The 18,521-nt window shown below is 31.9% G+C and overlaps 1 protein-coding gene across 1 annotated transcript in view; it reads left to right on the forward strand.

The window, feature by feature from the left end:
• Positions 1-18,521, forward strand: part of eml5 (EMAP like 5) — a 239,066-nt gene that overhangs the window by 170,407 nt on the left and 50,138 nt on the right. The window contains exons 16-21 of the mRNA XM_056476502.1: positions 2,041-2,134; positions 7,363-7,463; positions 7,539-7,732; positions 7,820-7,931; positions 9,816-9,943; positions 15,966-16,107. Coding sequence (XP_056332477.1) covers positions 2,041-2,134; positions 7,363-7,463; positions 7,539-7,732; positions 7,820-7,931; positions 9,816-9,943; positions 15,966-16,107 — 771 coding nt within the window. The remainder of the gene's footprint in view (positions 1-2,040; positions 2,135-7,362; positions 7,464-7,538; positions 7,733-7,819; positions 7,932-9,815; positions 9,944-15,965; positions 16,108-18,521) is intronic.

The raw sequence follows: 18,521 nt of genomic DNA on the forward strand, positions 1-18,521 counted from the left end.
CGCTGGATCTCATCTCAATATAGTTGTTAAACGTGATAATTAATTTGTCTAGACTATATCTAATGACTCTTTGGTCTTGAATCTATTTCATGTTCTCAGGTAATGTGTTTTAGCTGAGCACAAAGATAAGTTAATATATGAATTTATGTAACCACGTACACTGATTCTGCACATTTGACTGATTGTTTACCTTTATTTCCTATATTGTATTAACTTATTGTACATTATACATTTGTAACAGCCATTATTGATTATTAAACTGATATTCAGCTAAAGAGACGGCAAAAGGAGGCAGTTATGTTATAGGCTCCGTTTTGTTATAAATATGCATACACGAAGATGACCTTCATATAAATATGTAGCTACACGATGCCTTAACATTTTTAATGTCTGTTTTCATTTCACGTTTTCATTTTATTTTTAAGATGGTGAAACAACATAGCTAGAGGGATGTGAATGAGGTTATAAAGTACACTGTTCCCTTTGAAGATTTACCCGACATGTCCTTGGGAGTATGTTTTCCATATCAAACTTGCGAAGTCTGAACTTACAAGTAAAGAATGCAAGACTGAACTTTGTGTACTTGTTATTGAGAAAAAGCCCCAATCAGATTTTCGCCTTCGTTTTCAAATGTCTTGGTTTTCCCCCATCCACAATGACACAGAGCAGCAGTGGTTTAAAATGAAAACTGTCCCTTCAGCGTTTCTAAAACACTCCATTTTTAGGGCTCATAAACTCTGGGGTAGTTTGAACAGAATGGTAACCAGAGCAAAACTTATGCGTTTTAAAACTTAAATGTATTAATGTAAATGGCCTTAGTCACAAGATAGCATCAAGCAGTCAAAAAACAGTGATGTGACAGGCAAGCATATAAATATGGATGTGAAGTATTCCAGGCTGCTGTGTAATAAGTGGAAAAAGTACATCCAGGTGATTGTTATTGCAGATCATTACTCTGCTGTCTGAAATTCTCGCGTCATTACAAGGTATGTTATTCCCAATTAACAACCGCTAAATAACACTATTTTGAATCACCTTGTGCATCAACATCCATATGCTTACATTGACGATCATATGAATCTGCTGACTATTTGAGGCTTCATTCAGCCTGTTTCGTTTCTGTCAGCTTTGCGTTTTGAACTGCTTGGCTCCACTTGACTAAAAAATGCGTACACAAGTTAGTGTATACTCTATCAGCTGTTTTTGTTTCTGTCAGCTTTGTGTTTAATTAAAGTTAATAAACTATTATGGCTCAGAACAATGAGCTGTGTCTAATTTGTATTTGTTATCCTGCAGAATAAGTACATCCAGGACTGTTGTACAATAAATGTAATAAACATATTTTATGAAATCCATTTATTCTGCGTTAACAATCTCTTTGATTTACTTTAGCCTTAACATAAAGCCCGACAGGCTTATCAGCTGCCTGACGTGAAGTGGAGCGACAAGAATTCATATGTGTTGCAAACGTTTACTCTTATGTGAAAGAGAGAGTGAAAGACAAAAAGATTGGCTCTGAAAGCAATATCTTCCCATCTATGGTTTTGCTTTGGAATTCGCAGGTCATAAAATCATGTTGTAAATCACTGTTTCTGAATGATTTTCACATAAACTCACTCAAGACATGTGCCTGAACACAATCTTTTGACCATCAGAATTCACACCATCTTGCCTTTAGTGAATTGCCAAAATGCTGTAATAGTTTCTGGTTCATAGTTAAAAAATGTCTCTTGACATAGCAAAAAAAAACAGCAGAGCCTTCTATCTCTCAATGTCTCAGGCCTAAACTGACATGATTTTTCTCATTAGATGCCATTTAACTGAAATATATACTAGAGCAATAGCTTGGTTAGCTGTCACAATGTATTAATGTACAATGTACAATGTATATTACTTGCAATGTCGTTGTGAAAGGGTGGAGCTGGTGTAATGTCATTACATGCAATACATGGTGCTGATGCTGATAATAATCAGAGCCGTGTGTGTGTGTGTGTGTGTGCGTGCGTGCGTGCGTGCGTGTGTGTGTGTGTGTGTCTGCAGCGGATGGGAAGAGACTGGCTTCTGTGGGTCTGGATGACAATCATACCATCGTCCTGTGGGAATGGAGGAAAGGAGAGAAACTCTCCACTATCCGGTGAGTGGAGAAGACTTTGTGGATTGTCTGAGCAAATGATTGTGCTAATATGTTGCTAAACTGTTTATTATCTGCTTGACAGTGCTATTCTGAAGTCAATCAAGTTTTGAGAAACACCATTTTTTTTAGTGCAGATTGTCAAATAGTCATTTGAAATCTCCATCTTAACTTCATGTTTGGCAGAAATTATTAAATGGCTTTCATTTAATAATTTCTGTGTTTTCTTTACTATTTTGTTATAGCACTTTTTAATTCATTTAAATATTTACCCCCAGCTAAACTTTATTGTATTGCTATGCTTATGTCCTCTAAATCTAATTTGGCAGCAGTCCATTTCAGTAGATTTGCTTCACAGAACTTAGCCTGCTTATCAATCTTTGTCTCAGCATGATCATTATCCCCAGAGGAAATAATAAAACCCCTTTTTTACCTTCCATAAATAGTGTTTCTCACTGGTTTAAGGCAACTAAAGAATCGGTTAATTAAGTTTTAATTAAGTTTTAAAAGAAAAAAACATACTTTCATACTTTCAGTTATTATTTTGATAAGTTAGTTTACCTGTGAAACATGCTGTAGTTGTACATCATAGTACTTTTGTTATTGGTAATTACTCATTAATATTATGAATAATTAACGAGTACATTCTAAGTATAAGAAAATGTTAATATATATATATATATATATATATATATATATATATATAAAATTATTATTTTATATTTTAATATTATTAATGAATCAATAATTTAAATGATGCATTATAAAGCACTGTATATTTAGTATGAATTACATTTCTTGAATATATTTAGTGTTAAGATTTATGTACAAAAAACATTTTCCAAAATATTAATTCTTATTGTATTATTTTAGAATTTTTATAATAATAATAATAATAATAATAATAACAATTATATATTGTTTTTTTATTATATATATATTTACCAAACATAAATTATATTACTTTTTCAAACCAAAACTAGATTCAAATTAAATTTAAGGCCCTTAATAAGCATTAAAAAGTCATTAATGCTGATTTACAATGTCTTAAATTTTGTATTTTTTTATGCAATGTACAGTTGTATGCTAAAGTTGAATTTAATCTGCAAATATTGAGATGTTGTGTAGATTATGAAATGGATAAAGTCCTGCTAGATTTGATGTCTGTTATGTTTTGTTATTGCTGTAACCGAGGCAACACTGTTATTCCTGCTCTTTTGTGGGCGCTACCTGCTGGAAGAGAGTCAGTTAGCATTTATATTCAGTATATGAATAATGTTTTAGTTTTAGTTTTTAGTACTTTTTTATGTAGAATAATTTCACAAAAACAGTTGTTTTTACATCATAATTCATATTTACTCAGTCTATTTTCAATCTCTGTCTGCACACACTAATATCATAGTTTCAGTAGGCCAATTTAGTAAATATACTGTGAATTAAAATGTCGCCAATGTTTTACCAATGTGTATAGAAAGAGTCTTTAAAAGGTATTGAATTTCACTCTGTGGTTCCTGTTTATACCCTGGATTTAACAACCCCATACTGTAACTCTAAATATTAATCATGCAAGTATTCACAAAGTCCTAGAATTGTACCATCAACAACTTACAGTTTCTTCAGAGAACACCAAAGTGAAACGTCAATACAATCTGAAACATTCATTCATTCATTTTCCTTCAGCTTAGTCCGTTTATGAATCAGGTGTTGCCACAGCGGAATGAACAGCCAACTTATTTGTTTACACAGCAAATGCCTTTTCAGCTGCAACCCAGTGGAAAACATCCACTGAAAAACATCCATACACACTCATTCACACACACACACTATGGCCAATTTAGTTTATTCAATTCACCTATGCCGCAGGTGTTTAGACTGTGGCGGAAACTGGAACACCCGGAGGAAAACCACGCGAACACAAGGAGAACTTGTAAACTCTACACAGAAATGACAGCTGATCCAGCCAGGACTTAACCCAGCGACCTTCTTGCTGTGAGGCGACAGTGCTAAACACTGAGCCACCCTGTCACCCTCAATCTGAAACCTTACAAGTTAAAACCACTATAATGCACATGCTCTCATTTTTTACTGCTGATATAATATAGCAAGGCCTCAGTGTGTATATACCTCCTTCTCCTCCTCCTCCTCCTCCTCCTCCTCTGGTCTGAAGCATTAAGTATTCCCCTGTCTGGCTGCTCTTGAGTTCAGAGGCAGTGCAGAGCTCCAGCCGTCTCCTCCTCGGGGCATTCTCTGGTCTAGAGTTTGCTTGTGCCGGTGAAAGTAAATGGAGCCTGACAGAGCAGTCACTGCTCAGTGCTCAGCCTACTCTGCATTGGGCCTAATGCGAGACCACAGACAGTCACTGTTCCCCGCGCTGCTGCTGACTTCATCAACAGCTCGCAAACTGTGGAGTCAGTAATGCAAGACACGTCAATTATAGCCGGACAGTTACAGTTAACAGTTAAAAACGCATCTTATTATCGTAGTGGTTTAATTTTAAGTATGCATGCTATTGTTGTACACTGCAAAAATCCAAATATCTAAAAATTCCTAAATCAAGAAGCATTTTCTAGACAAGCAAAACATAATAGGCTCTATTTTAACAATATGAAAAGTCTAAAGCGCATGACGCAAAAGCATTAAGTGCGTGTCCGAATCTACTTTTGCTATTTTAAGGATGATAAAATAAGGTTCGCGCCTAGGAGCATGGTCTAACAGGGTTGTGCTTTTTCTCTTAATGAGTTATGGGTGTATTTTGGACATAACGTGTGTCAAACCAATCACAGTCTCATATCCCATTCTCTTTAAGAGTCAGTTGCGTGGCACAATGGCACATTTGCTATTTAAATGGCGGACTTTGTGAGTGGATAAACTGAATACTGCACTAGCTAGAAAACAGTTAAACAGATCGTCTGCAGCGTGAGGATAAAAAACGAGCCTCCTCCATTCAGCCTCTTTACTTTCTATTTACTTTACTTTTATTCTTTACTTTACTCTTTACTTTCTTAAGTAAGAAAACGATGTTGTACACACTCCACTGAAGACATTCATTATCCTACATATTTAATTTAGTTTGTAGTGCAAAGATTTGTTTCAAAACTATTTCTAAATTCATTTCTAATTTCCAGCGAATGAACAAATGAACAATAATAATGTGTGGTCAAAAAACTTATATCCAAGCACATGTCCTGTTCTTTTGCTCTATATGGTGATATATACGTCTCCAAAACCCATCAGGTGGACAAATCTAAACTTGTTCTTATAACAAATATAAATATGCATAAAATAAATAATGCTAATAATAATAGCATTATACAAATGCAAATTGTCATGAATAAACTGAAAAAAATGGCTTTGCTATTTGAACAACATGGCGCAAAATGTGAAGATTATATTTTAATTAAATTAATTAAAATTAATTAATAGCAACAAATCACACCATATATGTCTTGCACCTTATTGCACTGGGTGTGTTAGGGCCTTATGTCTTGTTTTGTTTAAGAACAACTCACTTAATTTTGGCATATTGTTTCTAAAAACAAGACAGTATTTTTTTTGCTTGTCTATGTATTTGGACTAGAAATAAGACAAAAATCTAAGTAAGAAATGTGTTTTTTTTTTGCAGTGAATTTTATTGTTTGATGTTTCTTTTTTCTGTTTATTTTCTGTTCTGTATTACGCTTGATGTAGCGCTTTGGGTGTAAAAAACCTGTAGTATAAATAAAATGCTTTATTATTATTATTATTATTATTATTATTATTATTATTATTATTATTATTATTATTATATGTCAAATTCATCCTTTTGGTTTCAGAATCACAGAATTGCATTTAGAAAAGTACATTTTTTGTTTGTTTTGTTTTCTCAATATTTAGTTTATGCTTTCAAAACACTTCATGGAGATGTCCTAACTAATGTTGAGGTTTGTACAGCAATTAAAACCATTGATGTGTCCCAATTCACATAATATCCATCCTAAATAGTATTTGAAAATAAAATTAGTATGTCCCAAATTTTAGTATGTTGAAAAGAGTATGCTAAAGGTTCTGGATGGTTTACTATTTAAAATTTTTAAGTGTAGAAAAGTCCATACTCTAACCGCTGATATTGCCTGCAGTATATAGTGCATTGGACGTGAATTCGATTTAAACTACAAACTAGGGTAAAAATTGTAAAAATGCTCCAAACATGATGGACGCACAAGACCAAGCGTCAAGTAGAGAGGCTTCTGTAAAGATGTTTGTATGACTGTTAATTAACATCTAGCCCCCTGGAAAATATTTAAATCGTGTTGTCTGTGTTATATTTTATCTGCAACGACAATACTAAACTTACTGAACATAAAAAGATGTGTTTGGACATTAACGTCTGAATGCATAATTATCCAAACACGTGATGAGATTTCTCTGCATGAAAGACTTGTGAATGGCAGATTAACCTACTGCTGCTTCTCTAATAGGGTAGGAAATTGAATATGAAAGAAATGTGGATGATGTGTGAATGATTGGCAGGGCTCATTACTAAGCAACATAACGATCTGTTAATGAGGAAGTAGTATGTCCCAAAGCTTGCATACTCTTCTATTACACACTCAAAATTATATATTTTTCCTTCACAAAAAAGTAAATACTTTTAGGGCTTATAAGTATGCAGCATCTGATATAGTCGCTGCAAAATTGTTTGTTCTTCAATTAAATGGATAGTTCACCCAAAAATTTATATTTATTTACTCACTGTTTACTCGCCTTCAAGTGGTTGTAAACCTTTATCAGTTTAACACAAGAGAAGATATTTTGAAGAATGTTGTAAACCGGTAACCACTGACATCCATAATAGGAAAACAAAACAAATACTTTGACTGAGATTTAGTGTCTGGCTGAGAAAAGAATTCATCTAATTAAAAAGATTCTGATGATGTTCTGCCGAAGTCATCACAAAATTTGGCCCTTGGCCAAGATTGTCAATCAATGCATCTCCATACAAATTAAATTATTTAATAAAACAATAAATAATTATTACAAAGCATTTTGTTGTCAGTTTGTGTCAGCCAATAGTATCAAAGTGTATAAATAAGCAGAATAGTCTTCACAAAAATGCCACTTCTGAACTGCTTCTGTGCCACCTTTGCAGTGTAAAATTTTCAACTTACTGCTGTTGTGTTTTTAAAAAAAGTATTGAACAGTTGGTCCCACTGATTGTAAAAACGAATAACAAATCTCTTTTTGACTTAAAGGGGAAGTAAGGACAAGATATTTGTTATTAAAATCAACCCCTACATGCCAGACAAGCTGATCAGCGCTGGAGTAAAGCATATGAAGTTTTGGCACAGAGCAGGCAAGACTATAAATCTCTTGAGAAGCTTGTAAATCCCTGAACGCGGTCATCTCACACCCTTTTTTTTGTTTTCAGGTGGAGGACTGATCGGAAAGAAGGGCAGCATGGGAAAAACCGAGACCATGATGTGCGCAGTATATGGCTGGACTGAAGAAATGGTGTTTTCTGGAACCTGCACTGGAGACATTTGCATCTGGAGGGACATGTTCTTGGTGAAGACTGTCAAAGCTCACGACGGGCCTGTTTTCAGCATGCACGCGCTGGAGAAGGTGATAACACATGCAGCTGGAAACAAGAGGGAGTCGCAGTCTCTTTAAATGCTCCAGAAATGTAATTGTGACTATGTTGTTGTTAAGGGTTTCGTGACTGGTGGGAAGGATGGAATTGTGGCTTTGTGGGACGATACCTTTGAGCGATGCCTCAAAACATATGCCATAAAACGAGCGGTGCTGGCCCCAGGCTCCAAAGGTGTGTTTTTGTTGCTCTCTCTCTCTCTCTCTCTCTCTCTCTCTCTCTCTCTCTCTCTCTCTCTCTCTCTCTCTCTCTCTCTCTCTCTCTCTCTCTCTCTCTCTCTCTCTCTCTCTATATATATATATATATACATACATACTACTGGTCAAAAGTTTGGGGTCAGTAGGATTTTTAAATGATTTTAATGATGATTTTTCAGTTTCATTACTCCAGTCTTTAGAGTCACATGATCCTTCAGAAATCATTCTAAGTATTATTATTATTATTATTATTATTATTATTATTATTATTATTATTATTATTATTATTATTATTATTATTGTTATTATTATTATTATTATTATTATTATTATTATTATTATTATTATTATGATTATTATTAATGGTAATAGTAATAAAGCAATAATGACTAGAGTAATAATTTCATTTGAAACTACATACAATATATATTTTTATAAATACTTAACTATTTAATTTTTATATATATATTTATGTGCCACAAACAGGACGTTAATATCACCAACCATTCCCATTTTATTAAGGTGTATCCATATAAATGGCCCACCCTGTATATAATATCATATATGTATTTATATATATATATATATATATATATATATATATATATATATATATATTTATATTATATATTTATATCATATATCATAGATGTGACATTTCATCCAGTAAAAATTCAGATTTTTTTTATTTCCGCTAAACATTATTGAAACTATGTGAGAAGCTTATTGAAGCTTGATATTTTTGTGCCATTAACTGTTTTATGTACTGTAAATCAGATGAGTTATTTTTATATTAGTGTAGTTATAATTATGTCTATAATTCAAATGAGTTTTATTATTAAGTCAACAATTAAATACATTTATATTATGCATTATAAAGCATAATATGCATATTTGATGTTTAGATTATGTACAAAGCTAAATATTTTTTACAAAATATTTTACAAAATGTAAAAAAAAGTATTATTATTTTATATTTTATGAATAATAATAATAATAAATCAATTTTTTTTAAATTTAGATGATGCATTATAAAGCACTGTATATTTAGTATATTTTAAAATATATTTTTATATACAATATTTTACTATATATTTAGTTTATTTTGCAAAACAATAAGAAGACAATGAAGAAGAATTCTTATTATATTATTTAAGATTTTTTATAATAATAATAATAATAATAATAATAATAATAATAATAATAATAATAATTTTTCATTATTAGTACTTTTTATAATATTATTTTTAGCAACTATTAGTTATATTACTATTTCAAACTATTTGAACAGTTTAAATCATAAGTTTGAAACAGACTATCAAGCAAACTACCGCTAAACACCATCAAACAATACCATTGGCCCATCGTGATGATGTAATAGGTAGATGTAGTTCTGCCTACTTTGAGTTGAAAATCTTTTCACTGAATATAACTAAACTATATCATAATTAATTATATCATACATAAAAGAAAAAACAACGATTTTTCATTTAATACTGTAAGTAACTACTTCAATTAATATATATATATATATATATATATATTTTTTTTTTTCTTTTTTAATGTAAATGTTGACATGTTTTCTTTTTTGTCTTTATCTAAAAATCTACTTTTTTATTTTTTATAAAAAAAAATTTTACTTCATATTTTCATTTTTTTTTTTTATTTAAAACAGTTTTTACTGTTTAAATGAGTTTAAATGTTTATACTAAAATACAAGAAAACAATACTAATTACTAACTTTAGCAATTAAAGCAAATCAGGTCAAAAACCTCCATGCATCCTCTAAGAACACCGGTGCATTTAATAAATAGAAAGCCAAGGTCATGGACGAGTATTTATAACACGTCCCTTCCTGCAGGTTTGCTTTTAGAGGACAACCCCTCCATTCGTGCCATATCTTTGGGTCACGGACATATTCTTGTGGGAACAAAGAACGGAGAGATTCTGGAGGTGGACAAAAATGGGCCCATCACGCTCCTGGTTCAGGTAAAGCAAAGATACAGCTGTCAGATTAGCATGAAACATGATTATTTTTAAGAAAATAACAGGATGAGAGTAAGACATGGACTGAATGACGCTTCGGCTGGCCTTGTTGATTCATTAAACAGGCTTTACTAGTAATTCTTAGCCTCCAGCTAGCTGTCACGTTACATAAACGGAACATCCCTTACTCAAACGTACAAATCAGATGCATGTCTTTGTCGTCACTTACACATTTAAAAGGGCAATTTCTCAGTCCATTCAGTCATGCGCGTAAATAAATCATGCGTGTAATCATATTCATGTAATACAACATGCAAACTTTAATACATAAACTGCAATCTGAGAAATATGTGATGGTTTGTTTTCTTGCTATTTAGATGCATTTCAATCGATAGGATTACAAAGAACCTTTTTGTTTACTTCTCAATCTTATCTCTCAATCTAATATTGAGAAATAAACTCGGGCGAATGGACATAAAGTATTGTACAGCCAAACTATCTCAACGGTTAATTAATTATGATGTGCTCTTTTTATATGCAGATCATTTTTACAGTTAAAAATGCCAATTTAATTCTATTGAATGTACTTTATGATTTGGTTATAAATTAATCCCTTTAAATTGCTAATGCAGTTTTTAAATGCATACATGGGTATTAAAATGCACATAGCAGATGTTTTAGAACATCGAATGTAATAAGATTAAGCTTCTTTACGAATAAAATCATATATTTTGACTGTAAGTTTGTATAAAATGAAATTTAAGCACAGCATAAGAATGAAAAATGTCCTGCATAAGAGCTGTTGTTTCAGAAATCACCTTTTTAGTCATGCTAGTTTATTTTTGGAATTGAAAAAAAATACAATATATATACTGTAGCAGTAAATATTTTATAAAATAAATGTTGGGATTTTAAGGATTTATTTGTTGTTTTTTTCTCTACACATTAATTAAGTGATATTTCTGTTATGAACATTCTATTTATTTTTGAAAACAAAAAGAGACGGAAACAAAAATAAAATGAAGAGCATTTCTCCAAACTAGATGTTGTGGGTTTGAATGAATTTGACTGAGTGTCTGCACTAAAGCAGCAATTCATTTTTGACTACACGTGGAAGTATTCAGAAGTGGATAAACTCAAAATGTTTAGACCCTGTTTACACATGTATTTATCATTGTCCATATGTGATTGGATAGACAGAAATGCATCTTAACATAAGGTGTAACTTTTTTTAATCTATAGCTGTATGGTGTTGGGCGTGCATTGTAATGCATTATTAAGATATACAGTCTGTTACTATGTGGTTTTACTAGTGAATTTCTAGTATTAATGTTTTGTTAATGTTATATAAATTATATTATTATATTATATATATATAAATGATTTATATATATATATAAATGAAAATGATTCACAACAAATGGATAATTTACAGTAATCTCAGTCCAAAATAATACAAAAATGTTTAATGTGTTGTGGAGCATTTGATTCTGTTACAAATGTTTTTGAAACAATTATTGTTTTTTGAACAATAATTGTTTGAATTATTGTTAAACCTTTTAAACCACTTGTTGACATTTTTCACCACTTGTGCTTTAACTCGAGATGCTAACCTCAAACCAGACCCCACATGGCATATCTAAAACCATAAAACCATTTAAAATCATAATATTGTTTTTAAAAGGAAATGAGAGATTCACGGAATTATCACAATAACAGAGTTGACAAATTATTAATGTGCTATCAGTGTATCCTCAACATTTTGTTAATGAGAGAAGAACGACATGCTTCAATGACATGCTTCAATGCCTACCAGAGTTTTCCGCCAGAGGAAATGACATCACTTGCAACGAGTCACATGCTATTTCTATCAGGTTTTTTTTTTTTATTGAAATTACAACACAGAACATATGTTTCATGCAAATGTTTATTTAAGTTAGTAGAGTAAACGCACACAAAAAAGATGGCAATTAGTCCTAATTATTTCAGAATAATTGAAGATGAATGAAAGATTCAGAAGTGAAAAATAAGCAATAGTGAGAGCCTTTTCAAGACAAAAATAAAACACATAAAAACATTATTTTAAGAGAGAACATAAGGTCAAGGTTTATCTGGGGGATCCAAAATGTACCCTAAAGTGTTTTAGAATCACCCATATGACAGTTTATTGTCTCTTTCAGGAAATACAGATCTTTTTTCTTCATGGAGCAATACCTGTAAATGACCCTGAGAAAGAATGATTTAGTCAAGTGTCTTCTCTGCACCTGCCTTCGCCACTGGAACAAATTTCACTCAACAGAGTTTTGCCAGCTTCACTGGAACTAAATTGCTTCAGTTCAGTTTCAGAGACAAATAAAATAATCCCCATGGGATGTTGTTATATAGTAAATAGTAAGCGGCAGTAACTGCAGCCTGGGAAAAAACAAATAGCAGTTTTCCAATAGTTTTGCAGTCAGACTGACATGGTTTCATTTCCACCTTGACAGCGAACATCTGGTTTTTGGACACTGATGAAATGTGGCTCGTGCTTTAGAGTTTTTTTCCAGGTTGATGCTTGTTTATGAAGACTAAATATTAAATGTCAGTGGATGCAAATAATCTTATTAAACTGTCAAGTGATTATTAGGGTGTTGAAATGGAAAAAAAGAAGCATTTTACAAGTAAACGTGCCTTTGTCATGGCTTTAAACATGCCCTACTTGGTGCTAGAAAACATTTGAGCTTAATTGAATTCTTTATAACTTATTTTATATAATTGAATTATTTTATATAACTGTTTTTTTCTTTCCAAAAAAACCTGTTTGGTCCCTCGTGTGCAGCACTTACAACTTCCAGATGAATACACTAAGGGGAAACTGTGCCTGTAGACAGCATTGCTCATTTGCATGTGGATATTTATTAATTGTATCTTATTTACTAAAAATTGACAAATTAAAGTTATTCACCTTTTCCCTTCACCTGATGATGTATTGGGTGTATTAAATCTTAAATAAAGGTTTTAGGTCAATGTAAGGTAAAATAACAATTTTAATTGTATTTACAAAATAGAGGAGGCTAGGAATAACCATAAAAGCTCAACTGATCCAGTCTTTCATTAGTAGTATTATGGATGTGTTAAATAATTGTTAAATACAATGTAACAGGACTGTAAGTGTATAGGATATTATGAATACATTAAAATGATCAAAGGGTGGCGCAGTGGCTCAGTGGTTAGCACTGTTGCCTCACAGCAAGAAAGTTGCTGGTTCGAGTCCCGGCTGGGCCAGTTGGCATTTCTGTGTGGAGTTTGCATGTTCTTCCAGTGTTTGCTAGGGTTTCCTCCGGGTGTTCCGGTTTCCCCCACAGTCCAAAGACATGAAGTATATGTGAATTGGGTGGGCTAAATTGGCTGTAGTGTGTAGAGTGTGTGTGAATGAGGGTATGGGTGTTGCAGTGGAAGGACATCCGCAGTGTAAAACATATGCTGGATAAGTTGGCGGTTTATACCGCTGTGGCAACCTCTGATAATCAAGGACTAAGCTTAAGAAAATTGAATGAATGAATAAACTGATCAAAATTAATATCTTATTATAAGTATATTTTAGAGTGCACAGTTAAATGTTGTAAAACACTTTACTGACCTTTTACTAGATATGTGTTGGAAACCTGTAACCATTCACATCCTATAGAGAAAAAATACTATAGAAGTCAATGTTTCTAAGTTAATTAAAATATTTCTTTTTAATATTAGATCAATTTAAAACAGGCTTGGAACGAGTTCAATATAAATGATTATGGGTTTTTAAAACTTTAGTGTAACTATCGCTTTAATATATCAAACTACAAATTCAAACTTGCATCCTCTTTTAAAATGGTTTGTTTAAATGTTTCTGTTTTTTTCAAATTTTCTCTCCATTTTGGCAACAAAAACATATCTTTTTGAAAATGCTTTACAAAGTATATTTAAAAATGCAGTGTAGACTGTAAAAACGTAGGCTTTTAAAAAACAAGGCCTCATTTTTAGTGACCAATTCTGCTAAAATGGTGGAGGAAACTGGACTAAAGCAGTTTCAATTTAATTTAACTTCGTCAATGTTATGCTGCTTTGATACAATTGACACAGCAGTTCATTTGGATGCTGTCTGTTTTGACAGCATTTAATGTCAGTTTGTACATGCTTCAGATTGCTTTGCTTCAAAACACTCACAATGTTTACTTAGAGGTGTTGTTTTGGCGTATCTCTCAGTCTATATTCTCGCTCACTTTTGCAACTATTTATTCTTGTGTTTTCTCGAAGCAACAACACACTGTCGGCCAACTTAAAACCTTTTTCCTCAACATACTGCCAAAGCATTTCAAAGAGTTGGAAAGTAAATACATACCAGGCAGAAATAAAACATCTTAGCAGATACAAAGTACAGGGATAAACACGTTTTTTTCCCCCAGTTGTTTCAGTGTGGATTATCAACTTTTGGGAAACAATTGAAAATGATGGTGAGTGTTTTTTGATGAAAGCGCCATTTTCGCACCCAATTAATGAAGTAGAATTGTTTTGCTGTAGAAAATGCAGTAGAACAGCCAAAAATAGTTGTGGATCCATAGACACAGAGGGTGCAAATCTCCTCTAATAATATAAAATGTATTTTTCCCTGTCTAAAACTGAATGTGACGAAAGAAATGTAAAATCCGCCTGTTAAGTTGTGCCGTAATACTGTTTCTGGGTCCAAACCACTACTAATTTGAATTGAAAAAATATTCGTTTATGACCACTTTTTAGTCATATCAACTTATTAAAGTGAATTTTATATAAAATCATGGTGTACAGTCTCTGTACTTGCATCACAAACACCAATATTTAACAATTTATAAAAAAAATATCACTTTCTGTGTTTATTTTTTCCCTCTGTTTGTTTAACAGAGAGATTTTTTCAACACATTTCTAAGCATAATAGTTTTAATAACTCATTTCTAATAACTGATTTATTTTATCTTTGTCATGATGACAGTAAATACTATTTTACTAGATATTTTTCAAGACACTTCAATACAGATTAAAGTGACATTTAAAGGCTTAACTAGGTTAATTAAGTTAACTAGGCACTTAGAGTAATTAGGCAAGTTACTGTATAATGATGGTTTGTTCTGTTGACATTGCAAAAAAAAAATGCTTAAGGGGGCTAATAATTTTGACCTTAAAATGGTTCATAAAAAATTAAAAAATGCTTTTATTCTAGTCAAAATAAAACAAATAAGACTTTCTCCAGAAGAACAAATTATTTTCAGACATACTGTGAACATTTCCATGCTCTGTTAAACATCATTTGGGAAATATTTATAAAAAAGAAAAACAATTCAAAGGGTCGGCTAATAATTCAGACTTTAACCATATATATATATTGCGTTCGTGATTTTATGAAAAAGTTTTACATCTCTTTGTAAACCATTTATTATTACCATTTTTTGAGTCTCGCCATACAGTTTGATAGAGCGCTTGGACTCGGAAGCCGCTTCGTGGCTATCCACTTAACAAGCGGATAAACATACAACAAGAGTAATTGGGTGGATGATTTCAAAGATTATTTGCAAATAGTTTCAAATGATCACTTCCCAACTAAAATATTCTTCATTGTTCTGTTTCTTTAAACCTTATGAAGCAAATCAGTTCCCCCGATGTCTAAGATTGAGGTCTAAGATGTTGTTGACAGTACATCAAGCTACCATGATCTTGTATACTTTACTAGAAATCTCCAGAATCACTCCACTCCACAGAATCCTGAATCAGCTCTTTAACAACATGAGACTGGACACATGCCAGGTTGTAATGATCTTTCCCATCATATGATAAATTACTGCTGTCATGTTCACTAAAAATACTAGAAAAAAGCTCTTTCAAATAAAACTTCTCAGGTGGTAATGAGTGATGAAATGTGCTTTGCTTCTCACAGAAAGCAGGTGTGTTTTTGCTGAAAAGAGTGACAGTTATGATTAGTTGACAGTTATTTTAATAGCATCTATTGAATGAATATGTGTTATGGGTGTGTTTTTAGGGTCACATGGAGGGTGAGGTCTGGGGTCTTGCCACACACCCTCATCTGCCTCTCTGTGCCACTGTGAGCGATGATAAGACCCTCCGCATCTGGGATCTTTCCCCTAGTCACTGCATGCTCGCCGTGCGCAAACTCAAAAAAGGTAAGCAGATGATTTTCATCACACTAGATTAGAAAATTTGACTAAAGCAAAATACTGTATCTTTAAAAAATAAAAACAACAAACTACTGAACACAGGAAAAATAAAAAGTACAAAAAAAGAGCAATTAGCTTCTTTTTCACAACAGTTATAATAGTAAGATAAGTATGTTTAAGAGTTCAATCTGTCATTTTGTTGTTATATTGCAAGTCGAATTGTGTATGTATATATACTGAATGTGTATGTCATGATTCCAAACCCATACACTAACACCAATTTTTGTTGTTGCAACACATTTAAAAAACAGTTGAAACAGTAAAGCATTTACCGCAGATAAAGACGGCAGATTTGAATGACAGGATCTATATTTCCAAATTAAATGAGGTTGAATATAACCAACTAAAGTTTGTCTTTATTTGCTGTGACATCAATTGGAAGCACAGATTCATTACTGTCTACAAGAAGACACTCTGTCTGCTTATAAATAGCTCTATATCTATACTCCTCTTGTAATTTGTATTCCAAGCTTGACTTACATAATGCTTGACCTCATTATGGCTCAAAAATTCAATTTGCTCTGAAAAGTATAACTTAAGTGAAGAACACTCAGTGTGCATATTAGACCTAAAAGCATATTGATTGGCTGCGGGCAGAATCTTGAGGGCTGAAACGGAAGAGTTGTGGTACTTTTATTGGAGGTGTTCATGCATATGATGCTTTTTTAGGTCAGTGATTTAATGTAATAAAGTTTTGTATATGAGATTCTAAAGATGAGCTTTGAACAATTTACTACATAGTGAATATTATATATATTTATTAAATGTTTCCTGTGTTTTGTGATTTAAAAATGCTTTTGAGTTGCATTAAGCCATTTTGATATCTTCTCTGACAACTTTAAATGTTGAATGTTTAATTTTACAGTTTAAATAGTGACATTTTTATACTCATGTTTTGTGGTTAGATTTTGTCATCCTGGCATTGACCGTTTCTTCTGACCTACCTTAATTGCAATTATGATTTCGTTATATTGTAAGTTTCATTGTATGCAAATTGTGAGAAAAATAATTTTAAAAGCATGAAAACTTTACACAGTAAGACTTTTGAGTTGTGTTAATAGTCTAAGTTATAATAGTTTGTTTGGCTATCCTAAATTAGTTTCTTCTTGCAATGCTAATAGACTTTTGTAATTAAGATATTCTTTTGACATCAATTGAAACAACAGTTACTGTTGTTTAGTAATTTTTTTTTTCTTTTTACTGAATAAAAAAATCATTCGCAAAATAAAATATTACAAGTAACCACAATATTTTACTTTAAATGACTTGATTTTGGGTCTAAATAAATAAATGAATTGGACTACTTTTGTTTGCAAAGCAACAATCATTTTCTTTAACAAAGTTTTTGAGGTTAGTTTAAAAAAACATCAATGCTTGAATCTTGACAATCAGTAATGTAAAAAATGTAAAAAAAGCTCTTAACATCAAAACACAACATAATACAAAAAAAATTATTAAATGTTTAAATTAAATCAGCAAATGGCAATAAATAAATAAATAAATAAATAAATAAATAAATAAATAAATAAATAAATAAATAAATAAAATACTGTTATACACTGTCGTTATTTAAATCCTAATTTGGGTAATATAAGCATAAACCCAGCTAATGCGTAATTTTTTTTTTATACATCTGGCGCAATACGGCACAAGACATGTATGGCGCGATTTGTTGCTATTTTCAGAACAGCGCAACAGTAATTTTCACATTTGGCACAACGTTGTTTAAAGAGCAAATCCATTGGTACCACTTTGTGGGCATGCTGGTCTGAAAAGGAGGTGTGTTAAGGAGCATTGTTGGTGCGTTTCTATTTTGAGAAACTGAAATAGACCAACTAAAAGCTGCTTTAAAGTCCAGAGCAGAGCATGTTAGTTATGCGCCTATACAGGTCCAAACGCTTACACGTTGCTTAATACATACAGGATGTACAGCAATACACAAATATCTTTACAAATAAAAAAAAATTTAAGGATTAATTATAAATTTTCATATACATATAAAAACCACTGCCTCCATGCCTTCATGTCGAGGGGGCTTTTTTCAGTTTATTCATGACAATTTGCATTTGTGTTATGTTATTATTATTTGTATTATTTATTATATGCATATTTATATTTGTTTTATTAAAAACAAGTTTAGATTTGTCGGGTTTTGAAGACGTATGGGACATAATAATAGGACGTGTGTTTAGATGTTTTTTTATTTGTTTTTTATTGTTATTTCTATTTATTATTTTGATTGTCATTATTGTTCATTTACTCCTTTGCTGGAAATTATAACTGAACTTTGGAACAATTCTTTGTGCTTAACAATCAAAATTAAATATGTAGGCTAGTGGAGGTCTTCATTGGAGTGAGTT

The sequence above is a fragment of the Danio aesculapii genome, chromosome 17 (assembly GCF_903798145.1).
Source record: "Danio aesculapii chromosome 17, fDanAes4.1, whole genome shotgun sequence".
NCBI classification, from domain to species: Eukaryota; Metazoa; Chordata; class Actinopteri; order Cypriniformes; family Danionidae; genus Danio; species Danio aesculapii.